The sequence below is a fragment of the Metopolophium dirhodum genome, chromosome 8 (genome assembly GCF_019925205.1).
Source record: "Metopolophium dirhodum isolate CAU chromosome 8, ASM1992520v1, whole genome shotgun sequence".
Lineage (NCBI taxonomy): Eukaryota > Metazoa > Arthropoda > Insecta > Hemiptera > Aphididae > Metopolophium > Metopolophium dirhodum.
In genome coordinates, this window is record NC_083567.1 from 4966628 (window position 1) to 4985253 (window position 18626).

An 18626-nucleotide genomic window follows, 5' to 3' on the forward strand; every position below is an offset into this window, starting at 1 on the left:
AAATTAATGTTTGTGGGTAGATTAAATCTCTGGGAAGAAGATAGGTTAATTTACGAAGGGTTAAATTTGTTTTTTTTTTTATCCATCGGATTTCAGTATGGTTAGGTTAGTATATGATTTTGTATATAAATTGATTATATTAATCCACTGTAGGTGGAATTAAGTAAAAACGACAAACTTGGTATTACTTTGATAATATTTAGAGTTAATCATACATTTACGTACAAACAGCACGGGGTACGCGATCTACCGCAGGTAGATTGCCTACCTGATAATGTACTGCTGCGAATCAGATTTTTTATTCCGGGCAACGGAAAAGTTAAGATAAATGTTGAACACCATACACCGAATATAAAATAATGAATTGAACAAAGTTTGAGTCATACAGAGTTGATGCATTTGACGGGCAACGAAGTGCACGGGATCAGCTAGTATTACTATAAAAAAAAAACGCAATACGAGCTATTAAATTATCTATAAGGTATTTAAAAATATGGATGTTCAAAGTTATTATGTAAATTTCAGCATTTCACATATATGTTTTAAAAAGTTAGGTGTACAGATGTAATTGATTCTGATAAATCGCATTGGTTTGAAAATTTCAAAAGCATTATAAAATTGTATGGGAGTAAAAAGTTTCATACTCGAGAGGATACATACCTAACGTTTAAAACAAAATATCTAATTTTAACACACCTACACTGTAAAACATATTTGGTCGAAGTAGTAAAATATAAAAAGAAATACATAAAATGCGTGGTAACAAACAACCAATCAACTTGAAGTGTAAATATTTCAACATACTAGTATATTTACGAGTCGTAACCACGTAATGTGTAAATTTAGGAATCTACTGTTTTTTAAACGTTGCAATTTGCGAACCTATAGGCTATAGGGTATTTGTGAATCAAAAAAATTCACATCGATATTCTGTACGTAAATTAACATACCGTGATCCGAATAATGGGTAGTATAATAATTATCAATGTCTAAATTGTTTAAAAATTACCTATCAATGATAAACGCTAATAAAAACACAATAAACCCAAGTCACAAAATGGTTTAGCTCCAGTTCGGACGAAGATCTAACGTTCAAAAACAGAAAAGTCGCGGGACATATATAATTTAAAATTTTACAAAAAGTGATTTTCGTTAGGCGTAGGGCCATTTTGAAATAATGTTTAATGCGTTGACTGATGACTAATCATATCTGACAACATTTCCTTACGTTAATACACCGACAGAGAAATAGATCCTTACGTACTTTAATTTAAGTCTATATTCTAAATATTTTCGATTGTATTCGTTCACTATGTTATATATTATTTTCAACGGACTATTATTAGTCAATTTATTATATTATCATAATGCCCAAAGAGATTTTCCATGAGGTATGGTATAATAAATTGGTACCTATAGGTTGAGTATAGATATAAAAAGGATTTTAAAGCCTTTCGTATCATTAAATCAAATATAATTTTATATTAGTAACCTAGTAACACTAGACATATAATATTATAATAGCTTATAGCTGAAATATAAATAACAATATATTTTACTAACTGTAGTTGAGATGTGAATAATAAAATAAAACCAATTTAATAGGCAACGGAGTCATTACTAATGACGATGATTTATATTTTACATATGTTATAATAACTTTTGTGTCTTAACAAAATAAATTCGTAATCTGTTATAAATAACATTTTTTTGACGTGTAAATGTTAACAATATTGATTGCGCAGACACGTAAGTCGGTAGTTATGTTAGTGACAAACTAACAACAGCAAGCAGGGACCTTAGCGAGGACTGGTGGCAAGTTGCATGGACCGGGTGGTGGGTAGCACGGTGCTGGACATCCGCAAGGTGATGGAATCAAAAACAATTGTGGTAGACCAACTGGGGTTTGGTAAACGATATCAGGTTTTTGGACGTACAGACCGGGGTTGAAGAATACTTTTGGTAATGGCGCTGGTGGCAAAACGACCGGTGGAGTCGGTAATGGGGCTGGCAATGCGAAGAATATTTTGTTCGACTGTGGAGCTGGTGCGCACGTGATAGACTGTTCCTTAACTACGTTTCCGTCGTTGATGACGATAGGTCCGGGTGCCGCACCTGGAAGTATTATTGGGGCGGGTGCTGGACATTGAGTCAGCTTGACGAGCAGATTAGGGGCTGGACCGGCGGGAACGACGATTGGTGCGCACTTTCCGGCTACTGAAGGTATTTGGATTATCAATGGTCCCGGTGCTGGTCCTGGAGCGATGACCTGAGGTGCGGGTGCGGGTACTGACAGGGTTGTAGCTACGGTCGGAGCGGGTCCATAGGCCGGTGTCATGGGTGGGGCGACAGGGAGTGGAGTAAGGGGCGAGTAAGGTGCCGCAGCTTTAAGAGTAGCCAATAAAGATGCTAATGCCGCTGGACTAATAGGTGGAGATGGAATGCATGGTGGGCACGGTGGGGCTGGAAGACATGTGGGTGGTAAGCATGGTGGGGCTGGAAGACATGCGGGTGGTAAGCATGGGGGGGCTGGAAGACATGGGAGTGGTAGGCATGGTGGGGCTGGAAGACATGGGAGTGGTAGGCATGGTGGGGCTGGAAGACATGGGAGTGGAAGGCATGGAGGAGCTAATGGTGGTGCGTAGCAAGGTAATGGACATCCAACACATGGTACTGCTTCGACCTTATTATGATTGAAAAACAAGTTTATTAGTTCGCTGTCGAATAAGATGTACTCAATAACAATTTAATTGCTTACCTTAGCCAAACAAACTACCGCCAAAGCGGCTACAAATCCAAAACTATTCATATTTTATGATATTACTGAATGACAATAACTATTAATGATTCTCATTAAACATTAGTACCTAGATATTGGCTTTTATATACATGAAAAATGTTTGTGTTTTCCACACTTCCACGTTTCTTTAAACTGATTGCCAGTGTTTATTAATTGATACGGTCGATAAAACTGACGGTATATTATTGTTCGTTACAAAAAACATGGCCAGTCTTTATCCAATAGATTGCAACGTTTTAAAAACCATTTTAGAACTATGATGCATTTATTATTTTATAATCGTATAAATAGCAATACGGGATTATTACGTTTATAAATGACATACTATGGCACATTAATTGCAATAGTTGGTTTTTGAATTCAGTGTTTTTCCGATCTTTATTCGATATTTTTTTTAGAGATCATAATTATATATAAATAAATGAATTAGTAGCAACAATGTATAGGTCAGTTGTAGGTATTAAATACATTTTAATTAACGCTTTATTTTGCTAATATAGTATCATATTCTATTTTATGACATACCTACCTATCTAGTATCTACATGAAATTTATAATTTATTCGGTATAGTGTAGTATTAATAATAATATTACATGTAAATTAACATTTATTTTCGTGGGATACTTTTGAGTTTTGACTAAAAATATGCCGAGTACAATTATTTTCACACGGTCGGTACGGTGAGGGTAATATCATAATAAATTGCTATTAAAAAAATTAACATTATTGTTTATAATTTCAACTCGAAAAATATATGCGCTCAAGAAAAATGAAGTTCAGGTCTTATCAAAACGAAAAATGTATGTATAAAAACAAATGCTTCCTACTAGTACTTATAGGTACGTATCAATTTTTTTTAATGATTTTATCGAAAACTACTAAGAAATCAAAAAATGACTCGGTACCCTCCTTAATGTAATCGTCTCTCAATTTAAAAATTAAATGAATGAAAGAGTGACGCATACAATATTTGTCGAATTGTTAAACGGCGGACAAAAATGTCTCATGAAAAACCAGCCACAAATTGTTGCTCAACCATGTTGTTTAAAATTTGGTTCGACTGTTTTTAGTAGGTACCTAATATCGTGTTTTTTTTTTGTTTACCCAACAGTTAGAGCTAAATTATTTTTTTATTTTAGTTTCCGTTTTGTGAGTTTAGATTTGCCATCGAAAATCATTGTAGGCGATAATAATTAATTAATACATTTATCATTAAAATATGGAAATATGCAACTAACAATATTATCATCGGACAACAGTACAGAATAAGTCTTATCTTATCAATGACTAATCTATAGGTTCCGAAACAAACAAAATAGTTAAACAACAGTCGATAGCACTTATCCAATCGGTTATAGGAAACGTGCTGGTGTGGATAACAAAACGTGAATGTTTTCGGTATAAAAGGCTAACCGGATAAATGGTTTGCACGCATTATTCGCCGTCGTTTTAACGGTCCACTCGTTACAAAATGATCTCGTTAAGAGCCGCCGCAGCTTTGGCGGTTATTTGTTTGGCCATGGTAAGGAATAGTATAATATTATATTTAATGTGGTAGAAAAAAACAATAACAAAACTATATCATTTTATTTTATGTTAATAAGGTCTTGGCTGACTGTACAATCATCCAAGAAACACTATCGTCGTTCCCAGAAAATCCATTCACGGGTCCATTTACAGAAGCTTGCAAAAACATGAACTTTCCGCAATCATTCCCTTTACCCAATCTCAAGGACTTTCCGTGCTCAATTGTACCTCCCGTCATATCTCCCCTTTTACCTTTTCCTTTTTCTCAACTAAATAACTGCTTTTCGTCGGAACCACTTCCTGCAGGCGCACCAGAAACACCTCCTGCCGAAGAGCCGACTTACTAAACTCGTCTCCAACAGACATACCTCGACATAATAATGAGCGCTACACCAATTTTGACCATCAAGTTCATAATATAATAATATTAACTTAAGCATTGATGACAATTACATATTTTAACCGATTCTTAATTATACTTTACGTAGCTATATAAGTGCATATTTTTTTATTAGCTCAATAAATTACATTCTAGAACACATATTGTATTGAATTTATTTTAAATATGTGCATTATTGTTATTTCATACAATTCATTTTGATAAAGAATGAAAATACCAGTATACTAATTAAACAAACCAATATTTATTAAACTTTCGTAAACTCTCGAAATTTGACAATATTTTTTATCATAAGACATTATACAGGTCGTAAATTATTGTAATATGCTAGGGGTATCATCAGTTCTACGACATATCAATTATTTGTGACTGTTTTGAATTCAAAATTCCATCGCTAAATTACACTCACTTGTCGTAACTCATAAAATGTGTATCTATAGAGCTTACAATATTATACTAACTCCTAACAAAATTAAACCATACATTAAATATTTAAATTTAAAAAAAAAAATCCATAAAGTAGTTAACTGTTCTGCTGTACAGTTCTTACAGTTTTACTCGTAATTTAGTAGGCAAACGTTATGAGTCACATTTTAATTCAATGATAAATCACTGAATTCGATGAAAAACGATTCTGAGCGAGGATGGTCTATATTTTTGGTGACCAAGGTTACCAAACAATTATATTTTAATAATAATATAAACATTTTGACAAAGTATGCTCGGATCCCTCATTCCCGATTATTTTAAGAAGTAGACAATCTAAAATTGTGACATCTTAAGAGTAACAAATAGATCCAACTAGCTACCAGAAACACCGCCTAAAGTTGATGATCAGAGTATTTAATCTATTAGGAAAAAGTCTTCAGACAAAAAAAAATAAAACCATTATTGTAAAATATAATGAATCAATCGACTATCGTAACAATCAAAATCTAAAAAAAAAAATTATGATATTTAAGTTATGTATACACTATACAATATAAGTACATTAGTGTCTATAGAGATCGGCCAATTTCTATATCTTTATATAATAGTTTAAAAGAAAAAAATTAACGAATATAAGATACACCGGAAAAATATGTTATGAAAATTTCATTAGTAAATATTATACAAGCATTATATAAATGTACGTAATACATACATGGAAAACTATTATCATACATAATTATATTATGTGCCTACCTAAATTATAATTATATTAGAAATAACGATTTCAATTAAGTGTTTAAGTATTAGGTCTTGATGGATGTAAACGTGGTACACATATTATATAATTTTTAAAATCTAATAAATTCGATGGGTGGGTAGTGGGTACCATATTATTTGGTTTTATTATGTTTGAAATGTTTACTTCTAAGACTTATGCAGTATTACAACGTATGTACACAACCACAGTGTCAATGACCGTTAAAATATTAAAAAAAAATCACAATCGTTTCGGAGTTTACCAGCAGCTATGTTTTCGTATAAATGTTATTGGATGTATAAAGAAACACAAAACAATTGCTTAAAACAGCAATAGGAACTACAGAGCTCTTATAAACAGACTGCTGTACCAGACGAATAGTACCTATAGAGTGACACGGGAAATAACATTGTTATGACTTAAAAATAGGATTAAAATAGTAGTCATAACAATACTTTTCAAAGGTAGAAAAATAAAATAATATAGATAGTAAATTTAAATTTAAGAGATTTGATAACCTAACCTCGGAGGATTTTTAAATTTATTGAATCTCTATATTTTCATTATTATATATTATTATTGATTGAAATAAAATTAGATTTGTAATATTATACATTACTATCCATATACTACTCCTGCAGTACAGTATAGGTATGCATTTGAATATTTAATGTAACAATTTAAGATAATTTATAAATTATATTTATATTACCTATATATTAATATAATATGATGGTATATTATTTGTAGATAAACATATTATATTGTCTACAATTTATACTCAATATTTTTTCTTAAGCTTAATATTTTCTTTAAAAATGGCTACTGACTACTTGTAATAAAAAAATTGTCCATTGAAAATCAAAAAAGGTATTTGATTGAACAAAATTAGTTTATGTTGTAGTTTAATTATGATTCTCAAATCTAACATACATTGTCAGCACAGTTGGGAGATAACTGAAGACATATCCTTGAAAAATATATGTCATAAAATAGTCTCTGATTTTGTTTTTACATTAGGTCTTAAAAGTGAAATTTATGATGTATAGTTAACTACCTACTCAGGGTATTATAATATAGTGTAGGTACCAATAGTACAAATTCGATATAATGTAAAGTTATTAAACACTGCCAAGCAAAATATTGTCAGTCATTCGTTTTTGGAAAATTTGTAATTACAGTATACAATTTATTTCTTGGCAAATATAGAAGTATTATAACGAGTGAATAATATATTTAGACATTTAGTATTTATATATATTATATATTTATTTATATAGGTTAGGTATATGTTTATAAGCAGCTATTTGATTGTATTAATCCTTGAAATCGTAAGAATGCCACGAAGATTCGTTTATTATTATTTTTCAAATGCAAACTGTTGTTAATTTGTTTTTGTTTTTTTTATTAGGTTTATTATTATAAAAGTCGACTTAATATATTTTCGTATCATTACAAGAATCAAATCAATTGTTAATAATAAACATAAAAAGATTAATACACAATTTTTCAAAACAATATTATTGCTATCTTATCTATATTATGTTGGGTCAGTCGTTCAAAGATATACTCAACGATGTTCCAGTTATTGATATATTGTCGCACTCGTTTACGGTTGCATCACGTACAACGGTCTTGCACTCGTGAAATCTTCTTCAATTATCACCTCATTATATTCAATGAATTCCAAATTACATATATAAGGAAGTGTGAATCCTATTAAGAGTGCATTAAGATTCGTTATCCAGTCAAGTCTTGGAATGAAGTGGTCGACTTTAGTTGCCTGCTTGATTGTGTGCCTCTTGGATCTTAAGGTAATTATATCACTATGGCATTTTGAGCTATCTAAACATAAACAATAAATGTATTTCAATTTGCATTTATTATAGGTACATATTTTTTTGGTAAATACTATAAAATAAACAACAGTTGATAAAAAATTAATTATTAATTAATATATGTCAACCATTAATATTATATATACAATTATTTCTCAGATTAGAATTGAATATTTGAATTAAATATTATTTTTATCTTTAGGGTACCAATGGGATTTCCGTGGTTCCTTGTTCCCAAGCAGGCTCAGATCTACAAGGCAGCTTCCTAAACGTGAATCAGTCTCCAGTCTGCTCCTCGCAATTAGTTCCACTGTTAACAAATCTGTGTTCGACGTCAACACTCAACGCTCTACCCTCTTCAGCGCTCTTATCAATCGTCAACACGCTGACAGCAACACCCGAGCTCTTCAAAACATTGCCACATCCTACGCTCATAGCCCTGTTGAGTGCTGTCTCGTCGTCGCCGACGGTGCTGAGTGAACTGTCACCAATTTCTGTTCTTGTCTTGCTCGCCGCTGTCTCTTCCGCCAGCCCCACGTCAATTTCCTGTGTACCACGAGACGTGCTGTTTCCGTTGTTGAGGACGTTGTCATCTTCCGGTCTACTGCCGCCGATTGGTTCTGTGAAATCGGACACAGTTTTCACTCAACTACCGCCCTTGCCAGCACCGGCGCCACAAGTCATAGTTCCCGGCCCGGCCCTTGGACCCATGTACATAAATCTACCAAAAAAATCGCCCAGACCCCCGCCCATCATCGTACCGACTGGACCCCCACCATCCATCGTCGTGTCCATCCCACAACCGTACCCAGCACCGCCACCTTTAATCATGCCTTATGGTACCCCTGGACCAATAGTGATTAATGAAGGACTTAACACTGATCCTCCATCCACTCCAACCGAAGTATTACCCGCCCCCGAATCGCAAAAAATATTTTTTACCACACATCCGTCAAAAGCATGTCTCAACTCGATCAACAGAAGACTAACCCCACAAGACTATTATCAATCACAATTTGAAATTCCAAAAGTGTATGCATTGCCACCCGGTGTTTTGCCTAACCAATATTTCCAGATGGCTAGAAAAGGCGCATAAAAAATGAATATGTTTTTAATATTTAAAATCATTTGTAAATTGTAACTAAATTAATAAATCATGAAAAATGTTTATTAAAAATGTTTATTTATTACTAATTAGCTGTACAACTTAATTTTTCCCAGGAAACAATGAACAACTATAAAATATCTCAGTTATCAAGCATATCGGTGTAGCTTTGTGAATTAATTCGACCGAGATGAGTATCAACTTGTGGCGGACTTGATATAGTACTTGGTATCTTTTAAAACGTCGCTAGAACTACTCTCTAGTCTCTACATTTTTATGATTTTTCTTAGAACGATATTTGAAATTGTTGTCAAAATTGGTCAAGTAGTTTTGGAGTATATAAGCTACAAACATGAATTTATTTTTTAATTTATACGTGATGTAAAAGTCTCTTTTATTCGTGTAACCAATGCCAACCATAAAAATAAACAAAAAATTTCAATTTTCGTAAGGCAAAACAAAAATCCTATGAACCCATAGAAACCTATATAGATCGAAAAACGTAGCTATAACTATTAAACACTCCTCGAGTCTCAAGGAATATGTATGCTGAATGTGGTGACAATCGGTTCAGTAGTTTCCAAGTCAAACAGTTTCATTCAAATGTACATTAATATATATATAAATATATTGATTACCTTTTGAAAGGAGTATAATATAGAGTGTATTTTAGCTGTATTCATAGAGAAGGGGAGAGGGACGAAACAAATTTTTTTCTGTAATGTGCCTATTGAGTATAAATTGTTTTCTTTGCATAAAGTCTTCAGCAGTCTTACATAATCAATATGATTTTGAGACTACAAATCTCCATCTTTCCTCCACAATATTACATTCAGGTTCACACAAATACGAGTTACGCCATCTTGCCCCCTCTAACGAGTTTGGAGTCTAACCAGGCTCCCATTACCACCCTGGAATTATGCCATTGAGTATAATATGATAAGGGCATAATATTACTGTCAAAGTAAAACTTGTTTGGAGTACGTTATTGAACGACAAATAATTTAATAGATAATTATATAGATAATATATTTAAAAAAAAACAGTAATAACTAATAATTAATTAGGTACTATAGTGAGTTACTTATTAGTTATTGTTTGGTAAATAAACATAAATAATCGATTTATTAGTATTTAATTGCAATACGGATATTTAAATTTAATGACGAATATGAATAAGTATCCAACGGATAAATCGCAATAAATTCCCGATAGTCACAAAACGACTATTAATATATAGATATTTAAATTAATAATAAAATGTACGACTGGTAAATATTTTCTATTTCATTGGTTTTGTTTGAGATAATTGGTAAAAAATTATTAATAAAAATTGTATAATTAATTTATATAATAAATATAATGATATAGGTAATATAATATTAATTATAATTAATCTAGCCAATATAAAATATTATATATGTAAATCATAATGCAGGATGTAATTCTAAGGCAGGGTTACAAAATATTACGTGATTTTCAAAACTTTATTTAAATTCTAAATTTTAATTTAATCTTGTATAAATAAATATATTAGATTATTTAATTTGGAGCTTCATGTAGTCACATGGGTTAGCACTCTTTAAATACAATGATAACAAATATTACATAAGTGTAAAGTTTTCTTAAGCCACTGATCCAAAACGTATTGCTGGTAGTCCAGCAGTGGACGTGATGTGACATAACACTATAACTGCAGTAATATAATATTATGTAAATTCAAATAAATAAAAGTAACCATGGACATTGGACATAATATATTAACAAATAATAACAAGGATTCTATTAAACGTTTGAAGTTAATAGAAAACCTAATATTACTGAAAATTAATAATATTTAATTAGGTACTGCATTTTATAGACAACTACATAGCTATTAATTTTAGTTATTACTTATTAGTACTATTATGTATTTATGGTACGTAAAATAACTTTTAGTAATCAAGCAACTCATACTAAATATTTTTAAAAAATTTAATCATTTTTTTAATAATTTATTTTAAAATAAAAACGCAAATAAATATATATAGTATTGTTTTATTTTACTATCAACAATGGATTTAGTAATATCACATTAAATTATAAAATAAATGATATTATAAATTCTGGGTGCATATTATAATAAATACAAAAGCATTATTTTAAGATACATTTTTAATATAGATTGACGAAGCGAACAATATTGTACAAGCACATTTATAATAATTGTTTTTATACTTTGATTTTCTACTCATGAATAATGATTTGTTCAGTATACATTCAAAATAACGGTCGTATTATACTTACAATTTAAATTTTTAAGAGCATAATATACAAAATTAAGGATTATCGATTATAAGTAAAATAGTTTTATATAATATAATATATTGAGTCTTGAAATGCATGATAATTTAAATAACATAAAAGTGATGTTCACACTTTTAAACTTCCATTGAGTCGGTGGGATAAAGTTTATAACATGGTTTTACAAAAGCGAGAATGTTGGTAGAGCGAAATATGAACGTGGTAGGTGAGTAGGTGACGTGGTGGTCATATTGAAGTGAAATAAATCCAATTGTTTTTGTGGAACAGTATCCAATTAATCATAATTAACAATATGGGCCTAATCCGCATCCTGGATAGCATGGAGAGCATGAAGAAGAAGGAGGACATGCGCATGGTGGTGCACTAGGTAAACATGGTAAAGGAGTAATTGGAACTGGTATTAAATTTTGTGGTAGGAAGCATGGTGGTTGGCATGGTGGTGGGCATGGTGGTGGGCATGGTGGTGGGCATGGTGGTGGGCATGGTGGTAAGCAAGGAAGTGGGCATGGTGGTGGGCAAGGTGGTAAGCAAGGGAGTGGGCAAGGTGGTGGGCATGGTGGTAAGCAAGGGAGTGGGCAAGGTGGTGGGCATGGTGGTAAGCAAGGAAGTGGGCATGGTGGTGGGCACGGTGGTAAGCAAGGGGGTGGGCATGGTGGTGGGCATGGTAGGAAGCATGGGGGTGGACATGGTGGAGGACATGGAGGAGGACATGGTGGTAAGAATGGTGGTAAGCAAGGGAGTGGGCAAGGTGGTGGGCATGGTAGGAAGCATGGTGGAGGACATGGTGGAGGACATGGAGGAGGACATGGTGGTAAGCATGGTGGTAAGCATGGTGGGGGGCATGGTGGCGGGCATGGTAGGAAGCATGGGGGTGGGCATGGGGGTGGGCATGGGGGTGGGCAAGGTGGTGGGCATGGTAGGAAGCATGGCGGAGGACATGGTGGAGGACATGGTGGTAAGCATGGTGGTGGGCATGGTAGGAAGCATGGGGGTGGGCATAGGGGTGGGCAAGGTGGTGGGCATGGTGGTGGGCATGGTAGGAAGCATGGTGGTGGAGGTGGTGGTAGGAAATAAGGGTTTAGTTGGCAAGGAGGAGGGTATGGACAATTTCCACATGGAACCGCTTTAGCCTTTAAAATAAAAAAATAAATATATTGTTAGATATTTAGTTAAATTAAATTTCAAAATAACATTCTTACCTTGGTAAGACAAGCCAACGCCAAAATCAAAACAACTCTTGAGGTAATCATTTTTTTTTTTTTTTAACAAATGAATGTTACGAAGAGTTGATGAATGTAAGATGATGAAGTTACATTAATGTAACAAATGATGATCAGACATTAATGTAATATAGCTTTTATATACGAAAAACAGAAAAGCATTGTTTTTTATTCGTTCACGTTCTTCAAAACTGATAAGGAATATAACCACAATTATTAATGATAACTTATCATCCTTCCTTTTGAGATATCAATAAGTTGATAGTTGCAGATATCAAACAAAAAAAAAAACACGTTAATAGTTACTAGTTAATAAATACATATTAATTGATGGTTAAATTGAAAATTTAATGAAATTTTTAACAAATTAAAATATAATATGCATTAAATAAATTTTAAAACTTAGTACCTATAACTATATAAGAATATATTATATTCCTTGTCCTTCTCACAATCTAAACAAGTAAAATCAAGACTAAAATATAGTATTGCGAATAGAATATCACAATTATTAATACGAATTTGAAATCAAAATTACATCGATTTTTTTTTTTTTGGTAGTTTTGTATTAAGGCTACATTTTTATACAGCCTATTATAATATACCGTGGTGCCTACCTATATACTTTATAGCATATAGATGATAATAAAATTCATGCTTATATTTTATTTTGTTTTGTAATAATACAAATATATATTATATATAGGATGATTTTTTAAGCATACTCACCCCCATTTTTCCCTTAGAACAATTATTCAAATTGTTTATAAATTAAAAAGGGGGGTTCCTATTTGAAAACGGAAGTTTGTATTGTCACAGGATCATTCTTAAATTGTACGGAATATCTCAAGAATTCACAAATACGTTCTTCAAGTGTATTTAAAAATTCCAAAAATCAGAATTCAAATATATGCATACTTAAAACAAAAAATAGGGTAGGCATGCTTCAAAAATCATTCTGTATGTTATATTATGTCTGAATAAATCGAATGAAGTATAATATCAAAATTCATGTTTTACGCATCAGAACATAAGGTACGTAAAATAAAAAATATATCAATAAAACTGAGAAAAAATTGTTATGATCATTTCTTCGACAGTTTCATAAATTTTAATGATGTTATGTATTTTAGTATTTTCCAAGAATAATTTACAGAAAAACATATAGTTCTAAATATAAAAAATGTAAATACATTGTACGATTAAACGTAATATTGTAAGTATATTATGCCATAAAATAAATTTGAGTTTTTTTAAATACTAGAAATGTAATATTTTCTCTTCTGGTGCCAATTGGTGTTTTTTAAATTTACAATACTTCCTTTTCCCAATATTCAACGATTCTTATAATTTCGTTCGCGATTTCCGTCAGTCCAATGTAGTTTTTTTTTTTAAAATGATTTAACATAAATTAAAACTTGGTTCCAAGTACACATATTACAATTTTACGATATTATTATTAACCCTAATTTATATTTCTGGCATAATTTAAACCAACACGACAACATTTTAATGGGAAATTCAATAAACAAAAACGTGGACAAGTGGGTGTCGCTCTGCTGTATAGTAGGTTATAGGTGGATCACTGTAATGTGTGGTATTAAATTTGAATTCAATGATATAATATCATTGTAAATGAAAAACAATTCTGATCGAAGACGATCAGACAGCCTATGATACTTCTAGGTACCTATATTTGATGATATAATTTTGAATAAAGTAATTTATATATAACCTATTTACGTGGAACCTTGTTTTAAGTTTTCAATCCTTAGCTATACAAGTTGAACGTTTTATAAATGTTTAACTACAAAATAATTATTAAATTTTAAATTTGATTTGTGAAAAATCCTACATTAAATACTTTTAAAAAAAAATCCTGTGTGCCTATGTATTTTTCAACTGCTAAAGTAACAATATATCACGAGCCTTGTATTAAATTTTCAAACTTTTTGACCCAAAAAATACAATTATATTGACATTTATGGAAAAAAAACGAAAAAAATTTAAAACTAAAAATGTCCGTAAGCAGCTAAAAACGAGTCAAGTATAGAAATTGAGAAAATAAACATATGATATAAATTTCAAGTGTCTATGGTTTTTTGTTTTTAATTTACAACAAAATAAGAACATCGCTGCAAAAGAAATTGAGTGAGTATCCAATATTTTAAAAATATGAACTTCAAACGCTCGTAAAAATTTAATTTGACTTCTTGTAGACATTGTTTTTGATAATGGTAGACAAACTTATGAGCAATCTTGTACTACATTTTGAAATCTTAGATTTAAAAAGAAAAATTGTTCTGAATTTCTAACTCAAAATAATTTGCGCATTTTCGTAATTTTTACGTGTTTGTCAACATTTGAACTTAAATGCTTATAAAAAAAAAATTGTGACTATGAATTTTTAATAATTTTTAAATGCCTTGCCGTTGTTACAGTATATTAAGATCCTTGTATTAAATTTTCAAGATTTTTTATCCAACAAGTACAATTTTTTTGACAATCATAGAAAAAAAAAAACTAAAAAAATTGGAGACTGAAAATGTCCGTAAACAGTTCAAAACATTTTGAAAATTTTATCGTGTATAGAAACAACCAGTGAAAATGTCATGTATACGGTCAATCGTTTTAGAGTTACACCAAAAACCAAAATCGATTTTAGCAAACACCGATTTAGCATAAAAATTCCCGGTAATTCCTTCATTTCGTTTTTTTCTTTTTCTCGGTGCTTTGGAACACCAATGGCGTTATGGGATTTTTACCACCTCAATGTACCAACAAGATTCACTTTTCTATCGAACAATATACTGAAGTTGAAAATCGAAGTATTATTTCAAATACTTATCGTATACAAGACACAAAAAAAAAAAATAAAAAACACACGTCATTGTAAAATCAATACATTCATCGCTCAGAATCTAAAACAATTTTTTTGTTTAAACTTCAATACTTTCGCTTTTTATTGACAGATTGTAAAGCATAAATAATAAGCGTATTCAACGTGAATCATTTAAATCATTCAAGGAGGAATTGTATTCACATCATATTGTACACTATTGATTCAGTACCTATTTAGAAAAGTCATAATGCGTTTCATGTTTAATGTCAAGTACTGTGTGTCCGTCGTATATATTTAACACAAAATATTTAAATCACGAGTAAGCCAAACAATAATTAGTTATATAAAAATATAATTTACGTTCTCAAAACAAATGCATACCAACAATGACCTCTATTCTAAATTATCATTGAAATAAACTATCTATATGTAATACATATAGATATTACATCTATATCAGTTGATAAGCACAAATAAGCCACGAAGATTTTTTATAAAAAAACGTTGATTGATCGCATATCCGTTATCAAATTAAAGGAACGTGGACGTATGTAAAACAAAATACAAATCGTTCGGAGTATAAAAGTCGAACTGTCCTGTGGCATCACAGACAACATTCAAAGTATTCCAATCCTCACATTCGTACTGTGCATTAAAAAAAAAAAAAAATAATAAAAAAATGAATAATTTTGGAATTATTGCCATCTTGGCGTTGGCTTGCTTAGCCAAGGTAAGAAATTATTTTTATTTTAAATATTATAACACTGTATTGAACGGGCCAACTAAATTGTCGTTTATTTTGATAATTAGGTCAATGCCACTCCATGTGGTGGATGTGGATGTCAAGCCCCGTGCCTTCCTCTCCCATGTCTTCCAGCCCCACCATGCTGTCCACCCCCATGTCTTCCAGCCTCACCATGCTGTGCACCCGCATGTCTTCCAGCCCCCCCGTGCCCACCGTGCATTCCATCTCCACCAATTAGTCCAGCGGCACTAGCCTCTTTATTGGCTACTCTTAAAGCTGCGGCACCTTACTCGCCCCTTACCCCACTCCCTGTCGCCCCGCCATGTAAACCAGCTTGTGGACCCGCCCCAACCGTAGCTACAACCCTGTCGGTTCCCGCACCGGCACCTCAGGTCATCGCTCCAGGACCAGCACCAGGACCATTGATAGTCCAATTGCCATCAGTAGCCGGAAAGTGCGCACCGATCGTCGTTCCCGCCGGTCCAGCCCCTAATCTGCTCGTCAAGCTGAACCAATGTCCAGCACCCGCTCCAATCATACTTCCAGGTGCGGCACCTGGACCTATCGTCATCAACGACGGAAACGTAGTTAAGGAACAGTCTGTCACTTGCGCCCCAGCTCCACAGTCGAACAAAATATTCTTCGCATTGCCAGCCCCATTACCGACTCCACCGGTCGTTTTGCCACCAGCGCCATTACCAAAAGTATTCTTCAACCCCGGTCTGTACGTCCAAAAACCTGATATCGTATACCAAACCCCAGTTGGTCTACCACAATTGTTTTTGATTCCGTCACCTTGCGGATGTCCAGCACCGTGCTACCCACCACCAGGTCCATGCAACTTACCACCAGTCCTCGCTAAGGTCCCGGCTTGCTGTTGTTAGATGACTTTGTCAACATAACATTTTTAATTTACAATACATTGTAAACAATTACAAAACATTATTGAAATATTATTGAACAATTTTGAATACAAAAATTATCTTGTTTTTAATGAATATATTTGGGAATTTAATAAATGCAATTGCTTAAATTGAATTGAACAGCGTATTATTTTCAATACCTATGAATTTTAGTACTTACTCCAATGAAATAATCAAATTTTATTTTGTTATGAGTTCAAGAATTTATGACCAAATTATCTTTTAAATGAAACATTTAAATAAATATCTAACCAATGACCAAACTATTATAAAGTATAAAGTATATACTCAAAATTTAAGTCCAACTGTTTCTTTTGATATTTTGTTGTCACTCGTGTTGCATTAAACGAAATATTATGATGGTCAAAGTGCTTAAATATTTGCCACTCGCCAAACCTCGTAATTTACAGTCTGAAAGTAGTTGAATCATCACAACACAATTTTCTGGTCACTAACCTCGATCATTGTTGGTCGGTAAGGTAATAAGATTAACAGAACATATTAATGATCACCACTATTATTATATTATTAATATTTTAAGGCCAGCGTGGTAGCGTGTAATTTCAACCAGTCCTGGTTTGACTGATTTGACACGAGTCAACTTTAATTTTCGTTTTTTTAATCAATCACTATTAAAAACATTTTTGGTTTTTTTATTTTACACGTCTTCCGAAGATTTAATATAATAAACTGTGTATAATAAGTAATAACTTTAATACTATTGTGATATTTGCCTAGGGTGCCCGCAGGAGGTAGGGGGGAAGGGCCATTGCCCCCTCGGGAATTTTTAAATGGATATACCTATTGTACCAACTTGAATATCAATATCACTATGTATACAGGGTGTAATAGGAAAATCTGACAGATGAAATAACTTTTGTTCTAATCAATACTTTTAATTTTTTTTATATGTGTATATGACGTATATTGTAGTCACTTGCACTATACGTAAAATATAAAAAATATTATTTTTATTTTTTAACACTAAAAATAAAAAATTTTAAATTTGATTTTAATTTTTTTGGAAAAATTCAAAAAAGCCAATTTGTCAATCTGATTATAAGAACAATTTTAATGGTAAAAACATTTATCTAAGTTAAGTAGTTTGTTTTTCAGAATTGTTTTAATATCAATATTTTTTTGAGTCAATTAATTTAGAACGTAATAACTTTTTTCAAAATATTTTTTTTGAAAATTTCTTGACAAGAGTACATTTTTTAAATAATTTATTAACTGTATAGTTTTCACAATAATTGTTGTCATAAGTTTAAGTAGCATCATTTTTTTTCAGGTTTTCCTGTTAAACCTTGTATTGTATAGGTACTTAACTAATTTTAGATTATAATTTATTAATTTATAAGTAACGTTCATCTTACCTGCGGGTGTGCTTATTTACTATTTGGATATAAATACACATTTTGAAAATTAATATATTCTATGGTCTAGTGAATTAATTATTATAAGTAGATCTACTGTATGTCTGTATAATATATAGTATTACAAAATGTATTTGTTATTTAATGTTTTTTTTTTTTTTTAATATTGTTCTGAAGACATTGTTGCTGTTGCAGTTCATATTAACATCAGTAGGTAGTTAAAAAAAAGTATTTACAGATAAACTTCGATCTTGGTTCATATTTATTTTTTATTTATTAGTATATAAACGCTGAATGGCTATTAAAAAATACAACATGGCTAAGATAATATGATAAACTTATTACAGAAATAGTGA

General features: G+C 31.8%; 4 protein-coding genes and 1 pseudogene across 4 annotated transcripts; 3 read left to right on the top strand and 2 right to left on the bottom strand.

The window, feature by feature from the left end:
• Positions 1 to 1777: 1777 nt before the first annotated feature.
• On the bottom strand, positions 1778 to 2809 carry LOC132949948 (uncharacterized). The gene is made up of 2 exons (XM_061021075.1): positions 2759 to 2809; positions 1778 to 2683 (listed from the first exon to the last, which is right to left on the bottom strand). The coding sequence occupies exons 1-2, from the start codon at positions 2807 to 2809 to the stop codon at positions 1778 to 1780; spliced, it is 957 nt and encodes a 318-aa protein (XP_060877058.1).
• Positions 2810 to 4247: 1438 nt separating this feature from the next.
• LOC132950668 (uncharacterized) lies at positions 4248 to 4675 on the top strand. The gene is made up of 2 exons (XM_061022190.1): positions 4248 to 4323; positions 4406 to 4675. The coding sequence occupies exons 1-2, from the start codon at positions 4273 to 4275 to the stop codon at positions 4673 to 4675; spliced, it is 321 nt and encodes a 106-aa protein (XP_060878173.1). The 5' UTR covers positions 4248 to 4272.
• A 2978-nt stretch (positions 4676 to 7653) lies between these two features.
• LOC132950185 (uncharacterized) lies at positions 7654 to 8851 on the top strand. The gene is made up of 2 exons (XM_061021460.1): positions 7654 to 7731; positions 7958 to 8851. The coding sequence occupies exons 1-2, from the start codon at positions 7678 to 7680 to the stop codon at positions 8849 to 8851; spliced, it is 948 nt and encodes a 315-aa protein (XP_060877443.1). The 5' UTR covers positions 7654 to 7677.
• A 2597-nt stretch (positions 8852 to 11448) lies between these two features.
• LOC132951493 (uncharacterized) lies at positions 11449 to 16808 on the bottom strand (annotated as a pseudogene).
• LOC132951494 (uncharacterized) lies at positions 15906 to 16855 on the top strand. Its single transcript, XM_061023324.1, has 2 exons — positions 15906 to 15956; positions 16037 to 16855. Exons 1-2 carry the CDS (start codon positions 15906 to 15908, stop codon positions 16853 to 16855), a joined length of 870 nt encoding a protein of 289 aa, XP_060879307.1.
• The last annotated feature ends 1771 nt before the right edge of the window (positions 16856 to 18626 follow it).